The 16,279-nt window shown below is 37.6% G+C and overlaps 1 protein-coding gene across 5 annotated transcripts in view; it reads right to left on the bottom strand.

Moving 5' to 3' along the window:
- Nucleotides 1–106: 106 nt before the first annotated feature.
- SPAST (spastin) overlaps nt 107–16,279 on the bottom strand; it is a 36,496-nt gene continuing 20,323 nt past the window's right edge. For 4 of the 5 annotated variants that reach the window (XM_083732461.1, XM_083732460.1, XM_083732462.1 and 1 more), the window contains 12 exons: nt 16,070–16,203; nt 15,653–15,746; nt 13,333–13,407; nt 12,220–12,291; nt 10,681–10,756; nt 10,214–10,305; nt 9,730–9,809; nt 8,442–8,484; nt 7,427–7,506; nt 6,961–7,031; nt 5,909–5,949; nt 107–4,106 (listed from right to left, as the gene is read on the bottom strand). In XM_083732461.1, coding sequence (XP_083588587.1) covers nt 3,984–4,106; nt 5,909–5,949; nt 6,961–7,031; nt 7,427–7,506; nt 8,442–8,484; nt 9,730–9,809; nt 10,214–10,305; nt 10,681–10,756; nt 12,220–12,291; nt 13,333–13,407; nt 15,653–15,746; nt 16,070–16,203 — 981 coding nt within the window. In that variant the 3' untranslated portion in view covers nt 107–3,983. The remainder of the gene's footprint in view (nt 4,107–5,908; nt 5,950–6,960; nt 7,032–7,426; nt 7,507–8,441; nt 8,485–9,729; nt 9,810–10,213; nt 10,306–10,680; nt 10,757–12,219; nt 12,292–13,332; nt 13,408–15,652; nt 15,747–16,069; nt 16,204–16,279) is intronic. The other variant, XR_014562520.1, reaches the window with a different exon arrangement.

Raw genomic sequence — 16,279 nt, 5'->3', positions numbered from 1 at the left:
TTACATTCCACATCTGGTAGAACAAAGGTATTAGTTTAAATTTATCTACATGTTGCATGTGACAAGGGCTTGCTTTCAGCATTTGTAATATTAATCACCCAAATTATTGTTTTAACTTTTTTATTTAGAATCTTAACAAATTGAGGTAATAAAAATTAAAAATGTTGTTTTACACATTTTATTTCATTAGAACTTACATTAATTTTTAGTACTGTTTCAGAGAAACCAAATGGAAATAATCTTCAAAAATTTTCCATGATCTTCTTTCACATGAGAAATATTAACAGCATAGGCAACAGATCTGAAAGGCATGAATCTGGACCTAGGAAAGTACTAAAACTGTACATGAAGACAAATTGCAACATGTTATCAAGAAAATCAAACTTCTCAATCCAATGTGAACATTTTTCATGCTTTTACACATTTTCCCATTAAGGTTTCATATCTTAATACTGAATAACTATGTCCAATATTCAGAAAAAGAAGTTGGGGGTGGGGAGAAGCCATCTGAGAATTCTCATTGAGGAAACATAACATAGTCTTTCCACAGCTTTGAAACTGCTCAGTATGAACAGTGCTGCTGGTTTTGACAGGACTTTTGGTTTTAAATTCAAAACAGCTATTTATATCTCATGGTCCTTCTTAAAGGATGCTACTTTAGAAAATCCCTCAGTGACAGAAAAGGTTACAGCTGCTTAATAGCATTTTCAGGGAACAAGTCAATGTAATCTACATATACATATCTGCATGTTCTTTGCTATGACTAGCATAATGCATCAGTTAGATGGAAAGTCTAATACTTTATTGTAGTTTCCTTTCAGCTGCCTAGGGCTCCAGTACTATAACAAATGATACCTCAAATGGTCACATACAATATTGCAGTATGTACCAATAGACAAATCTAGTCATTATCTTGGACTCAACTCAAGTTATCACCAGGTTTTCTCTAATGGCTTAAGGTCTATGCTATAATACATATGAATTTAGCAACTACTTAAGACACCTGACAACAAGCAAAGAACCAAATCATATTACTGAAATATGGGTGATAGAGTAGACCCATTAAACTCAGTGGACTTTAATTCAGTTCATTTATTTTAATAGATCTCTAAGTATTGGTTAACATTGGCTATCACCCTATAAGGTGAATGAAACTGCATTAGCCATGTCCACATTTTTCTTAGGGTAGTACAAAATTAGGAGTGTAAGAGCTACACTATTAGGTAACCACTAGTTGCACCACACAGTTGTGTTCCCCAGCCCCATTTTGAATTTGGTATGTGTTAAGAGTTAATTTGTTTAACTGAACTCTGGATAATCTTTAAATAAAAAACAACACCAAACTTGAGTACAAGAGTGAAAGGCTTGCCATTCCCACCAATGGAAAAAAACACAAGAAAACCAAACTAAAACATTTGTAATTCCTGTGGAACAACTGGAAATACATAGAACGGTCAAAACTATTACAGAGCACAAAAGGGCATAAGGAACACTAGGATACAGAGAGTTGTATTTTGTTCAAGTAAGCAGCTGTTGCTGAAGTCTTCCCATTCAGTTGACTCATTCAGAATTCAATGCACCTAGAGCATTAAGTATTGCTAGGTTCAAACAGCAGGAAAATTCTTCAACACATTTCCTGAATATTGCCTTTAGAGGGCAATTTCTCAAGCAGCAACGAGTCCTTCACTCCGGCCTACATAAAATTGCTTGCTCTAGAATTAGCTAGACTGGATGTAAGCCTGAACTCAGTTAGGGGTTCTTAGTCCCATGTAGTTAGTAAGCTTAAAGCAAACAATTTCAGCCTTAAGTTATAACTAATCAGTGACTAGGATCACCACATACATTTTCAAGACATGAACTATTTTGAGCTTTTAACAAAGCTTTTCTACTTGTTTATCTTATCCAGGTTTCCTAACCACAATATTCAGTTAGGAAGGTGATTCAAAATATAAAAGCTCAATGTTCTAGGAAAACATTGGGAATTCATGACAGGGTCATCCAACTTATACAAGTAAGATCTTTCCAAAAAGTTAAAACTATTATATTAGCTTACTGTGCGTAAGATAGAATACAATTGGAATCACTTTACACACAATCATGTCATAATCACATCAGTGTTTCCTCACAATGAAAATATGGTGTATGTCACGCATAAATTTATCCATCGTCTAATAAATAGCTCATGGTATCTATTCAAAAATAATGACTTTTCTGTCCATGTAGGCAGTCAACTTGTACTACCACATAGGGCCTACTTTACCATTCATGCAATGTGGGGCACTGCACAATATTTCTACCTTCAGACGATACAGGGAAGTGGCCTTGACCAAGAAAGGAAATCTGTGATTAGTTATGTATCAAGAGATGATACTCAATGGTCGCTAGCTAAATATGCATGACAAATTTTAGCCCAAACAGCAAGTAATGCCACCTACATTGAACTTTCAGTGCAAAGAAACTTAAAGATTACAAACAAACTAGAAGGACATTGAAGGCATCAAAGTGTGAGGAAATATCAAGTTTTTTTCAGCTTCCAGAGGTTGTTCACAATTAGTTTACTCTGAAGCTTCGGATACTAATGAAGATACCAGCCATTATAGATAACAGCCATTATAGTGAAATATCCAGTTGCAGTGCCTTAACAAATCTTGTTTGTTTTTAGCAACCACTATAGGTCTTAGAGCTATTTAGATTTTCATGTGCGCAACTAGCATGGCATTGCACTTTTAGCATGCTATCAACGCCGATAGCTTGCAATAGATAAAGAAGGCTATATAGAAGTGCTCAAAGCCCCTCAGTTCAAGATAATCGGTTTTGTTTTTTACTTCAATGGCAAAGAGTTATATTTTTTCAAAAGAATTTTGACAGTCCCATTTCAAATCAATATGGTCAAATTAAATCTTCCCTAGAACTAGAAAGCATAATTTTAAACATTGAGAAAATATGCATACATTTATTCTCAACAGAATTTTCTTTGTTTCTTCTAATTTTCCATCCTCTTGACAACTTCCATCAATGTATCAAAGATGGAAATGTTCTTCTTACATTTAGTGTCCTTTTTAAAGTCAGCTGTGCCTCTACAAACCAAGCACATGAAGGATATAAAAAGTCTAATGCAATTAAAGAAGTAACCAAGACCACGATTACCAGAAGATTATAAAATTACCCAAGAAGAACCTTCTTTGGGTTTCTGTCACTGTAAATATGAAATTTAACACCAAAGAGAAATACTGCGGTCCTTTTATCCTTACTCTTGGTCTAAGAGACAACAGTATAGAAACAAGTATCCTACCACAGAAAGTTTATATAAATACATTAGAGAGACACTGCAGGAAGTGAATGTCGTAAAACTGGTAACTTTAATCCATTCAGAGTTTCATTTGGTTGAAATGGTCAGTGCTGTTCTGTGAAAGAAAGCTTTCTAAGCTGTTTTATGACTGCAGAACTCCAAGAGAATGAAGGGCGGCAGACCAGTTTCTTTGTGTCCCAGTATTCACAATGCTGTCCTTCCTGATGCATATGAAGTGTTTTTATTTGGCACATTATTGATACATAGGTAAAAAAAAAGAAAAAAGAATGAATCATACTCTTACAATTAGTAGTTTACAAGAACAAAGCAAAAGCAAATGTCATGAGCAAATTAAAAAAGGGTTTTCCCAACTGAGAATCCTACTGGAATACTTCATCAACAAAATATACAAATTACATTTCCTACCATTGTTCAATTGCTAGAGTTCTTCCCCTGTGTCATATTACTGTGCTCTATCTAACAGTGCCCTGGGTTCTGTAAATCCAGATGTTAAGATTTATGAGATGTTGATCAACCTATTTCTATTCATTTTTTCCTTAAGTCAGTTCCCTGTTTTAGTGCAGATATTTAGAGTTCTATAAAGTCTTGTAAACTCTGGTCACATTCCAGCAGCAGTTTGCATCAACCGTCCCTTGCTGGCAACATTCTTCCCTTCCTTTGACAAAGATGCATATTAAACTGTTGTGTCTCCAAAGTCCTTGTTCCAGCGAATATAAGCTTCCAGGGTCTGCGGGCTGAGACTGCGTTTTATTTTCTTCAAGGACTCAGTGAAGTCTGACAATTTGATATTTCTCATCTAGAAGCAAAGAAAGTTTTTTACATTAACCACCTTGGTGATGCTTGCTTTCTAAGTTGCATTTTGGACTGAACTGAATCAGAATATCAAATATGCTCATTTAGCTATTAAATTTACAAAAGTCAGGATCATAGGGAAAAGTATCAGTAACAGGCAGAACAAAATTAATCCTGCCTTAATTCCAGGTGTTGTTAATACATGAGAACAGAAGTTCAGTCAAAATCACAGGCCATGAATTATTTCCTGTCACTAAAAAAGTATTTGCTTAGCATGAACATTTTAAACTTTCAGTCTTATAGTCTTGGCTGTGTTTTAAACAGTGCAGTACATTTTGGGACTTGAATCCTTGGCCTGCAGTGTTTAAGTAAAGTGGTACCCCTGGTTACATACTTAATTTGTTCCAGAAGTCCGTTCTTAACCTCAAACTGTTCTTAACCTGAAGCACCACTTTAGCTAATGGGGCCTCCCGCTGCCGCCGCGCCGCCACCGCACAATTTCTGTTCTCATCCTGAAGCGAAGTTCTTAACCCGAGGTACTACTTCCAGGTTAGCAGAGTCTGTAACCTGAAGCGTATGTAACCCGAGGTACCACTGTACTGACTAGGAGGCTATAAATCCTAAAGCCAAGATGGAGAGCTGCTTTCAACCCAAGTACTTGATTTCAACATAACCAGCCATCCAGGAGCCTCATTTCAATGGAGAGCAGGACAACAGTTGCTGGGGCAAAAAGCACAAAAGAGAAAAACCTATGGGGCTCTATGACCCCCCGCTTGTCACAAACCTCCCCCGACATGTGGGCAAACAGCGCTCTCTCTCTCTCTCTCTCTCTCTCTCTCACACACACACACACACACACAGTGTCTAACACTATACTGCTAAGTTCAGAGGTAAGGGGGGCATAATTTCTCCCCACTCCAGTGCTGGGGTGGGTGTAAATGCTGCCTTTACACTTAAGGAACATGCAAAAGGCTTATTTAATCTTAGTGCTGTTGTGCTTGGCAATAGGCCTGGAGATAAGAAACTGTCCTTTAAGGGATTATTTCCATCTATAAATGAGGTTGTATTATTGGCAGGCAGTGTTTGCTAGGACAAGCTGGCGAGCCAGACTGAGGGATACAGTAGTGTGTCATGAAATTTGAAATGAAAAGAGAATGGGACCACTTTTAGCATGTGTTTATGTTATCAATCCTCGATTAGTATACAGACATCAGGCTGGGTCCAGAATTGCGCTCCTCAGAGTTTCAGTTGTGCTGAATCAAGGAGAAGTGGTCCTGCCAATTCCTCCTTCTATCTGCACCCTCCTGTGACCCCTTGAAAGACTATCTGAAGGGCTTGGGCTCTGAGAGTTGCTTCATCTTGGTGGGGGTGGGGGGGCAGAACCTCTGCTGGATCCTGGTTCCATGTGCAAATGGAATAAGACATTACATTCCCTGAGGGGCAAATTTGGCTCTATCTTATGTTACTTAGAGATCGTCTTCCCCATAAATATTTTCGGGCTGTTCTGTTGTCTTTTGTGGATTAGATACACGAATCAGGCAACTCGTTTTAAAAGGTGAATTGCTGCAGCAGCAAGTATTAAAAGCTAGACAGCTTTGCTCTGCTCTTAGGAATATCTCCAAACCTAAAGTGAACACCACATTTACACAACCAATGCAGCAATAACAAAAATCACAAAATCATTATGAAAATATAAGGCAGAAAGATCTGAAAACAAGAGAGCGATTCTATTTCATAGAAGTTGTAAAAACAAAACAAGCAAAAATAACTAGTTGGTTTGGCAAAGCAAATTTTAAAACAGCATACCTCACTGGCAGACATGTTCTTCACCTGCTCTGGTTTTAGTTCTGTAAATTAAAGAAATAACTATCAAATATGTTTTGAAAAAAATATCTCCCACCAGAAGTCCCAATATCTGAAACATCCCTATCTTAGTACTGGAAAGTGAAACACACTAAGTAATAGTCAAATGAGATAAGGCATCAACAGCAATCACCTGGTTCCATTATTTTTTCAGTCCCGATTTGAAAAATTACTAAGGTTATATTGTAAAATTATTATTTCTAGGACAGTATTAAAATAAAAAGAAATTAAATTTTATTTTAAAGCTTCATTCTATTTATGATTTTTTAAGCATTTTAAAACTGGATACTAGGCTTAGTTTTGTTGAGAGATGTATCAGATGCTTTGGAATAAATTGTTAGTTCTAGAATGTATATACAACAGAGTATTTATACTTTTATAAAGGTCCCATTGCATTGTACTAGCTTCTGCCAACCTAGCAGTTCAAAAGCATACCAGAGCAAGTAGATAAATAGGTGTAAAGGTAAAAGACCCCTGGGCAGTTAAGTCCAGTCAAAGGCAACTATGGGGTTGCGGTTCTCATCTCGCTTCAGGCAAAGGAGCCGGCATTTGTCCACAGACAATTCTGGGTCAACCAGCATGACTAAACTGCTTTTGGCACAATGGAACACCATGACGGAAACCAGAGCACACGGAAACACCGTTTACCTTCCCACCACAGCAGTACCTATTTATCTACTTCCACTGGCATGCTTTTGAACTGCTAGGTTGGCAGAAGCTGGGACAGAGCAATGGGAGCTCATGTGTCACATGGATTTGAACTGCCAACCTTCCGATCAGCAAGTCCAAGAGGCTCAATGGTTTACTGCTGCGGTGGGAAGGTAAACATGTATCATGTAATCTCTTCATAGTGAATGGCACAATAAAAATCCTTGTCTAATACTATCCAGCTGTATTTTAAAAAAACATTTGAAATCAAGGCTTTATCTAACACAGCACAGAACAGAAAAGTGTTCATTGATCTCATTTTTTCATTAACAGGTAACCAAGCTTACCTCGTATAGGACCCAGTGCTGCATCTTTTGCTAATGCTGTCAAGTCACTCCCTGAGTATCCCTCTGTCATTCTTTGTAAAGAGAAAGTGAACACAATTTCAGTTTTTTCCTGTGGATAACTGCATTAAAGAAACTCAGCAAGTTTACAATATTTTAAGTCACTAGCTTGTAGCAAAAGCAGCCTGCTTTTTAAAAAAATCTAAATAAAATGTTAATTTAAAATTAGTATTATATTGAATGTATAATGTTTATGTAATGAAAGTTTAGCTTCAGTATCAAACTGTCAGTGGTGTTATGTTTGATGGATGCATCAAGTATTGATATTTACATAAACAGCTAAGGAAGGAAGACATCTGCATGACATACTCAAGAGAATTATTTTTAGAATCCCTGCTGATGTGCAACAGCTGCAAATCCTACTACACATACACCAGCTGTAATGAACAACAAACAAAAAGTTACTCACCTAGCTAGCTGTGCCAGCTCTTTTTGGGTTAATGGATTTCCTTGCTTGCTCAAAAGATTTTTTAGTAAAAGCAGTCGTGTCTGTAAGGCACAATATTCACTATTTATAACTATACAAATAAGAAATCTTGTGTAAGTTAATGTTATAAAAATACTTAAAACAAGAGGCCTGCCAAAGACATAAACTGGCCAATATGATTATATTACACCTGTGCTTTTCTGCACTGGGTGCTGGCTCATTTCTGGGCCCAGTCAAAGTGTTGGTTTGGCCTCAGTAAAAGTTCTCTGTACTATGAGCCTAGATTACCTGAAGAATTACCTCCTCCCATATATACCAATCCAGATTGTAAGGTTATCTGCCAGATGGAATTTAGGCAGAAAATGGGATAATAGTAGAGAAAGAAGGAAGCACTAGCTATTAAGAGGTTTGCAGGAGAAAAGGAACTAAAAATGAAAGACCAACTAAGTTAGTTCTTGGTATGAGCTTTCGTGTGCATGCACACTTCTTCAGATACACAGAGTGTATCTGAAGAGTGTATCTGAAGAAGTGTATCTGAAGAAGTGTGCATGCACACGAAAGCTCATACCAAGAACTAACTTAGTTGGTCTTTAAGGTGCTACTGGAAGGGGGAAAAATTGTTTTGACAATGGCAGACCAACATGGCCACCTATCCGTAACTAAAAATGAAAGAGGAATTGTTCAGCTTGGGCAGTAACACCTAACCACAGACCTTTCTCAAAGTTTGAACATATGGTGACAACATCTGATTAAGATTTTTCCTCCATATGACTTGAAATCCTTTTTACTGAAAGCTTAGATTTTCAAAAATGTGAAAAGACAAGCAGATTGTGAGCTGGAAGGATGTATTCTATGCTGTAAACTCTTTTATAAACCATGCTCACTGAAAATTCATGTTTGTAGCAATTATACGAAAGATTTCAATCTATCACAAATTTGCACCAAAAACAAGCAGTGGGGCAGTCTTGTGTACAAAATGCAATCACAAGCTACATACCTCTTCATTTGGTAATGATACATACACTCGTTTGATGAATCGCCTGAAAACACAAATATTGATACAGAAACTATGATTAGGGAAGCATGGTATGTAAAAAGCCCATTTTCTATATCATGCCACAATTGAAGCACAAACATCACACTCTGAGGGTATGAAAGAAGAATTTCTGTAGTAAGAGGATACTAAAAATAGCTTAAAACTACAACTACACATGAATATTTTTAATAAATGCACTGTTTTCACAGATATATTTTTGGCTAAAATATGTCATATGACATTACAGAGGTGTTCAATAGCATCTGATGCCTGAAAAATGCAACTGTCTATTAAATGAAGCAGCCAGTAAAGGGGGGGGGGGCGGAATCCCTTATTTTAGAAAGCTTATAATTTGTACATTGTTGTTTTAGCAAATCCAATACACAATGCCTGTACAGATGGCAGTCAAGACTGACCTGTACATCTCCCAGTCCTTATTATTATTCAGCTCAAATTGTTTCAATATTTTCTAACAGTAAATTTGTACTACCTACAGCAGCCTATATCCTTTGCTAAAGAGCTAGCTTCATCCCCATCACCTTCTGGCCCTCATTATCTCAGCTGTGCCATTTGATGTGTTAAGTCACCCTGAAAAACAGCCCCATGTCCACAAGGAAAGTTGCTAATGAGGTAGCATCATTCCCAGCCACCAATATTTAAATGCTAGCATTCAAGAAAGGGGCCCCAAAGGTATACAAAACAGATTTTAATAATCACATAGGTTGGATCCTATGATACATGAACAAAGAGTTTTGCTCATGGAAGGGTCACTTTCTGCACCTGCTACCAGAACAGGAGATTTTTGTCCTTCTACAGATCCACAAACCTGCTCTAGGGGACCCGGGTGACCCTGCAGAATATTCGGAAAACAGTATGGGATGTGGCATGGAAAGGAGGGATTTGGAGAAAAAGAATCACATCCTCCCATACATTAGCAGAAGCAATAGGACTTTCTGTAATTGGAAAGGCACCTTTAGATTTAACCCTATGTCTCATACATTTTCAAAGGAAAATTGTAAGATCGTTTTATTCCTATTAAAAACATTCCAAGCAGCTATGAAATATTTTCAATAATTCCCCTGTGTGATACCACATCTACAGTGCAGATTCCAATAATTCTGTGCACAAACACACCCTAAATTATTCTTTGAAATACTGGAACCCAACACATACCAAGTGAATGATCAAGAATACCTACTATGCCAACCCTCACTATGTACAGCTGTTAATAACACATGTTTTAAAGTACCTGAGAACAGCATCATCAAGCTCTTGTGGCCTGTTAGTTGCTCCCATTACAAGTATTCGATCTTCTCCTGAAGACTGTACCTATTTTTTTCCAAAAAAGCAAAGCTTAAATATTTAGAAATTGGAAATTAATACTGCCACAAAATAGTTACCTGAAAAAGCTTAATGTTATAGATTGGTAAACTCTTAATTTTTGCTATGCAATAACTTTGCTTAGTGTTCCATATTATAAAAATGCAAACAACTTCACTGGTTTTCATGACTTCATATTGCACCAGTTTACCAGCCACCACTTTGGACAACACTTGGAGTTCAGCAAAATAGGAAAAGAAAACAGTTCCCTTTTCCCCAATAAAATATTCCTTGTCCCTTCTCTATTTGCTCTTCAGGATTAAAAAGTACTAAGTATAAAAGGGATAATCCACAGTTTAAACACAACAAATCGGTATGCATTGATGTAGCTTCATACCAAAGCTAATACTTACACCATCAAACTCTATTAAAAATTCCGTTTTTAAACGTCTACTAGCATCATGTTCACCTTCTCTTCTTTCACATAAGAGACTATCCACTTCATCTAAAAATTGAAAGTGGCAACATTATAACATTTCCTATAATAATATAACTGAAGTAAGTAAAATAACTTGTATTTTATTCAAAATCTATTATTGAGAGCCATGAAGTTAATAATGTATTTGAGAACGCGCATGCATAAGTCTTTTTTTGTCTTCAGTACATCAATACCAGACTTTTTAATATATATTCACAGAGCAGCTTCCAATATAATACTGGTAGTTCTGTAAACATCCTACTTACTTAAATTATAAAACAAATCCAATAAATGGACAATAGCTTATGATGCAGCTTTTCCTGATCACAACATTAGGTTGCTTTACGAGTTAAAGTTTGAAACTGCTTTACTTTTTTAAATACACAAATGCTAAAGTTTTACCTATAAAAATTATAGAAGGTTGAAGTTCTCTGGCTACTGCAAAAAGAGCACGCACGAGTTTCTCCCCTTCACCAACCTAAAAAGAAGATAAGGCATCTACTTCAGAAAAACAGTTTGTTAATATGGTTCATTCTCATCCTTTTCATTTATATAAAATAAGACCAAGACCAAATTTTGACACCAACCCAGTGCTGGTACTTGCGATAGATGTTATCTGCCTTCCTGAATAAAAACCTAAAGTCAGTGGTTTAGATCCCAACACAATCAATTTAAGGAAGTGCATGGAAGGAAAACACCTGGGCTTTCCTGCTTTTGCACTCCTCAAAAACCTTCTCTGGCAGCTCAGGAGGCCTTCCTGGAGTTTGTAGGTGGGGTATCTGCTTGGCAAGCGGAAATTACTCAAATCTTGTGCCAAAATTGGACAAAAGTCCATTCACTTTGGGGGCACTGCCCCCCAACAGGCCCCCTTGCCACATCTCACATTGTTCAAAAGGATTTCCACAACCTTTGTGTTGTTGTTTAGTCGTTTAGTGGTGTCTGACTCTTCATGACCCCATGGACCAGAGCATGTCAGGCACTCCTGTCTTCCAAGGCCTCCTGCAGTTTGGACAAACTCACGTTAGTAGCTTCGAGAACACTGTCCAACCATCTCATCCTCCGTCGTCCCCCTCTCCTTGTGCCCTCCATCTTTCCCAACATGAGGGTTTTTTTCAGGGAGTCTTCTCTTCTCATGATGTGGCCAAAGTGCTGGAGTCTCAGCTTCAGGATCTGTCCTTCCAGTGAGCACTCAGGGCTGATTTCCTTCAGAATGGATAGGTTTGATCTTCTTGCAGTCCATGGGACTATCAAGAGTCTCCTCCAGCACCATAATTCAAACGTATCAATTCTTCGGCGATCAGACTGCTTTATGGTCCAGCTCTCACTTCCATACATCACTACTGGGAAAACCATAGCTTTAACTATACGGACCTTTGTTGGCAAGGTGATGTCTCTGCTTTTTAAGATGCTGTCTAGGTTTGAGATTGCTTTTCTCCCAAGAAGCAGGTGTCTTTTAATTTCGTGACTGCTATCACCATCTGCAGTAATCATGGAGCCCAAGAAAGTAAAATCTCTCACTGTCTCCATTTATTCTCCTACTATTTGCCAGGAGGTGATGGGACCAGTGGCCATGATCTTAGTTTTTTTGATGTTGAACTTCAGACCATATTTTGTGCTCTCGTCTTTCACCCCCAACCTTACAAACATGATTTCTGGGGGTGTACGTAGCTGCAGGGGAAATGCACGTGAGAAACTTTCCTTCTGTGAACTTAGTTAGGATCCAAGCCAATAACTTTGTCATAGGTTTTAACAAGTTGCAGTGAAATTTAAGTGATTGCCTCTTCACATTTATTTAGAAATATGTGTTTATAGCAACTTTTCATTGTCAAATGCTCCTAAAAAGCCCAGGTGTCAGTTACATTTTTTGAGCCAAACCTACATTATCAAGAACCCCAGGTATTTTTCAAAAGTGTACAACTAGAATATACAACTTCTACTTACATATTTTGACGTTAAACTTGCAGCACTTATGTTAAAGAAAGTTGAATTTGATTCTGCAGCCACGGCTTTGGCCTTGAATAAGAAAAAATGCCAAGTGAGGACTACCACATAAAAGGTTTACAGTATTCTTACTAAATGTGCAAGAAATAGTACAGTACAGTTATGGAAAATCCAAAGTCTATTATTGATTTAGCAATATATAGCATGTCATTCCCTAAAAGTGTGACATGTCTGCCAAGGTAGTCAACTGAGTTTTCAAATGCTTTATCTCTTCAAATTTATTCATAAAAACTGTATGCAGCTAATCTGAGGCTGTCAACCACTGTACAGTGAGATTCATATATAAACTATTAAAACTGGAATATGAACCAACTTCCTCTATTGGATTTGGGATAACATGAGTTTATGAAGCAAAATTTTCCACTTCATTTTTTATTTTCTTCATAAAGTATTAGGAAATAAACTGAAAACAGTTTTACAAATCCCGATGCACCACAATGCATCATCTTATACAAGCTTTTTTAATAAGAAAAAGAAAAAAAGAAATGCCAATTTACTGAAAGCAGACCAAGAAAAGCATTGTTTAATTAATTTTATAATGAATGATTTTAGAGTTGTTTGTGCTGTACTTTTGTACTGTTTTATTGTTGTTAGCCGCCCTGAGCCCGGCTTCGGTTAGGGAGGGCGGGATATAAATAAAAATTATTATTATTATTATTATTATTATTATTATTATTATTATTCCATAACAGTATACAGCTCATTCCTACTCTTAACTTAAGAGAGTATTTGCATGTTAATACCAAGCACCAAATCCACTTCAAACCATCTAGGGCCATCTCTCCAAGCATAAGTTAATTTACCCACCCACTCCCTCAAAGCTGTGATAGCCTAAATAAGTGTAAGATGTAAGTTATCTGTACTTTCCTCATAAGATATTGTAAAATTCACAGTATTCTTCCAAGCAGAGTGCAAACAGCCCAACATTAAAATATTTTCCTATTTCAAAGAGATTATTCAAAACCTTTCTTTCATAAAAAGAGAAAGCAAATGTGGAAAGTTCTCAAAAAGCTGAGCTGAACAACATGCTAGAGTGCAAAACAGATTTCTCACCAACATCGTCTTTCCATTTCCTGGTGGGCCAAACAACAACAATCCACGTGCAGGAGCCCTAAGCCCTGTAAACAGCTGAAAGAATAGCTGAGTTACATACAGTTTTGTGACTGTAAACAAGCATAAGGTTATATAGAAACTGGCAGTATCTACACATACATTTAACACTGATGTTTCTTTAAAATATATAACTTTCAAAAAAAGACAGGTCATCCAGACCACTGGAAGACCTGCTATCTCAACCCAGTCTTGCAACTTAATATCAGCAGTAGAGTAAGCATAGGGAAAGAGAACAAGAGGGGAGGGGGATGGCCAGGGCAGGCCCTATCAAAGAAGAAAAAAGGAAAGGAAAGAAGGACAGGGTTTTAGCTTGAATAGCTTTGGATCATCTAGCTGTAACACAACAGAAGTGATCTGTATGTAGCCCAGAGTTGGACAAGTTTTTAAAAAATATTCCTCTATGCAGGTCCACCTATTTTCAAACCATCAATTCCAGCATTCTGCTCTTCCTCATCTATTGTCAGAGCATTTATCTTACAAAAAGTGTGTGTTTTGTTGTATTATCAGCCAGCTACTCAGCAGAAAGTTCCACTGCCAAATAGTTCCTCCAATAAGCAACTCAGACGCAGAAGATACTATGGATAATGGCATCAAACGTCAGAAAGACCCAAGCAAATTAACATTGCACCCGCCCCCTTAGAAAGGTCATCCCACAGGGTGACCATGAACATTTTCTGTTCCTTGTATTTCTGGTCTGTGACGTAATAAATCAATACATTTCAGCTTCTGTCCCAAAATAAGGCCTATAGCCTAACTGAAATGGATCAACAAAGCCAGTTTCATCCAAGAGTATCTAGAGTTGACCAGCCTTTACTCTCTCTCCAGTACCTTGCCCAGGAAAGGGATATTCTCCAATGGCCCATAACTGCTGGACATTTTTTCCAGGGCCAGGTTAACTCTCTTCACAGCGTCATTGGCTCTTTCATGCAAAGCTATAATGGGAGGGGCGCGGGGGAATCACATGAAACTGAGTTGAAGAATCTTGCACCAATAGAGCTCCACTGGTCCAAGATTCCTCTACACAATTAAGGGTGATTTCTCCCACCCATTACTACCTGTATGACACATCCCATACTATTAAGTAGTTGCCTGCCCCCCTAGCTCCAGGAGAGGGTGACAGGGTGCTGCAGGAGGGAGGGGGGAGGGAAGAAGAAATAATCTGCAAGCTTCCTTCTGCTGACACACACTGCAGGTTGTATCCAGTGGCTGTAGTTATATTAGATACCTAAACATAGAAAGATATTTATTAATATGTTGGCCAAATAATTATTTAGGGACGTGGGTGGCGCTGTGGTCTAAACCACAGAACCTAGGGTTAGCGGTTCGAATCCCCATGGCGGGGTGAGCTCCCATTGCCCACCTAGCAGTTTGAAAGCACGTCAAAGTGCAAGTAGATAAATAGGTACCGCTCTGGTGGGAAGATAAATGGCGTTTCCGTGAGCTGCTCTGGTTCACCAGAAGCGGCTTAGTCATGCTGGCCACATGACCTGGAAGCTGTCTGCGGACAAACGCCGGCTCCCTCGGCCTATAGAGTGAGATGAGCGCGCAACCCCACAGTCGACTGCAACTAGACCTAATAGTCAGGGGTACCCTTACCTTTAAATAATAATTTTGGACTTGCATTATGTCAGCATAACAGTATATATTTAACTTTATAGTGTTTCAATCTATGTTTATCAGAATTTGAAGTTGTGTGTGATCAGCAGGTTTGCAACCTAATGCCCCCTCTCCTTCCTGTGAGATTTGTATACTTTGGCTGTCATTTTTGCCCCTTTCTTTAGTGGATACTTAGCACCAAAATTCATAGAAGAGAGTTTTTGGAAATTTTGGTGAATGGGAATGCATTTCAGCTCTAGTGTGTGGTTTGTGATTAGCTACTACTTAGTATACATATTACAATGCTATATATAGAACACATATTAGATCTAAGAAAGTCAGTTTATAAATATTTTAAATAGATACTATGGACAAGAGGGCTACATGCAACCAGATAAGTTTCACTCCATTGAATAGTCATAATTATTCACAACCCTACTGGGTTACAATGAAGAATCATGGTTTTTATTACTACTTTTAAGGAAGAGATGCAAATATAGCAAGGTTTCTCTGGAAACAGTCTTGATCCTTTTCTTGGTACATTATGTGAATTAATCCCAAATTGTAAATGAGCAGCATTAACATAAATAGCATACATCATTTATACAAAGAACAGAAGGCTCTAAGGTGCAATATAAAAACTGATAGGAAACATATTGCTTACCTCAGGTCTAAGTGAAGGGAGAATAACAATTTCTTGCAGTGCCTGCTTAGCCAGCTCTTGCCCAGCAATATCATCAAATTTGACAGATGGCCCACTAACAGATACAGAATACCAATTAGTGCAACAATAGACATTTCATTGCTCTGGAGTACAGCTGGCTAGTTTTATACCATTACTGCCATTTAAGAAATCCATTAAAATTATGAAATTACCCACATTTATATTCAATGTTTCATTTCCTATAACCACACCTGCATGTTTTATTTAGACCCCCAAAACTAAATTCTGCTATCAACTCATACAGAAAAATTAATATGTTTTGCCTTAATTGCCCTATTGGGGGGACCCACTTTTCTTACATAGCAATCTAAAAAAATAACCCTGTCTTTATTAAAGACAACCACTGATGTTGCTTACCTGTCTACTATTTCATTGAGAATAAGATTAGCAAGATTACTATCCACGTTTCTAAAAACCTTCATGTCTTTCTTTTTTCGCACAGCAGTTGTAGGAGTAGAAGGCTTGTTGGCTCTATTATTTTTTGGAGTAGCCTGAAGAAACAATTTTTAAAAAAATATTTCAATATTGTTTGGGGAAAAAACACAAGGACAGCCCCCAGTTCCTTGG

This window comes from Podarcis gaigeae (assembly GCF_964106915.1).
Source record: "Podarcis gaigeae genome assembly, chromosome: 3".
In the NCBI taxonomy this organism is placed as follows: domain Eukaryota; kingdom Metazoa; phylum Chordata; class Lepidosauria; order Squamata; family Lacertidae; genus Podarcis; species Podarcis gaigeae.
Note: the sequence above shows the minus strand (reverse complement) of the source record. Positions and strands in the feature narration are given on the sequence as shown.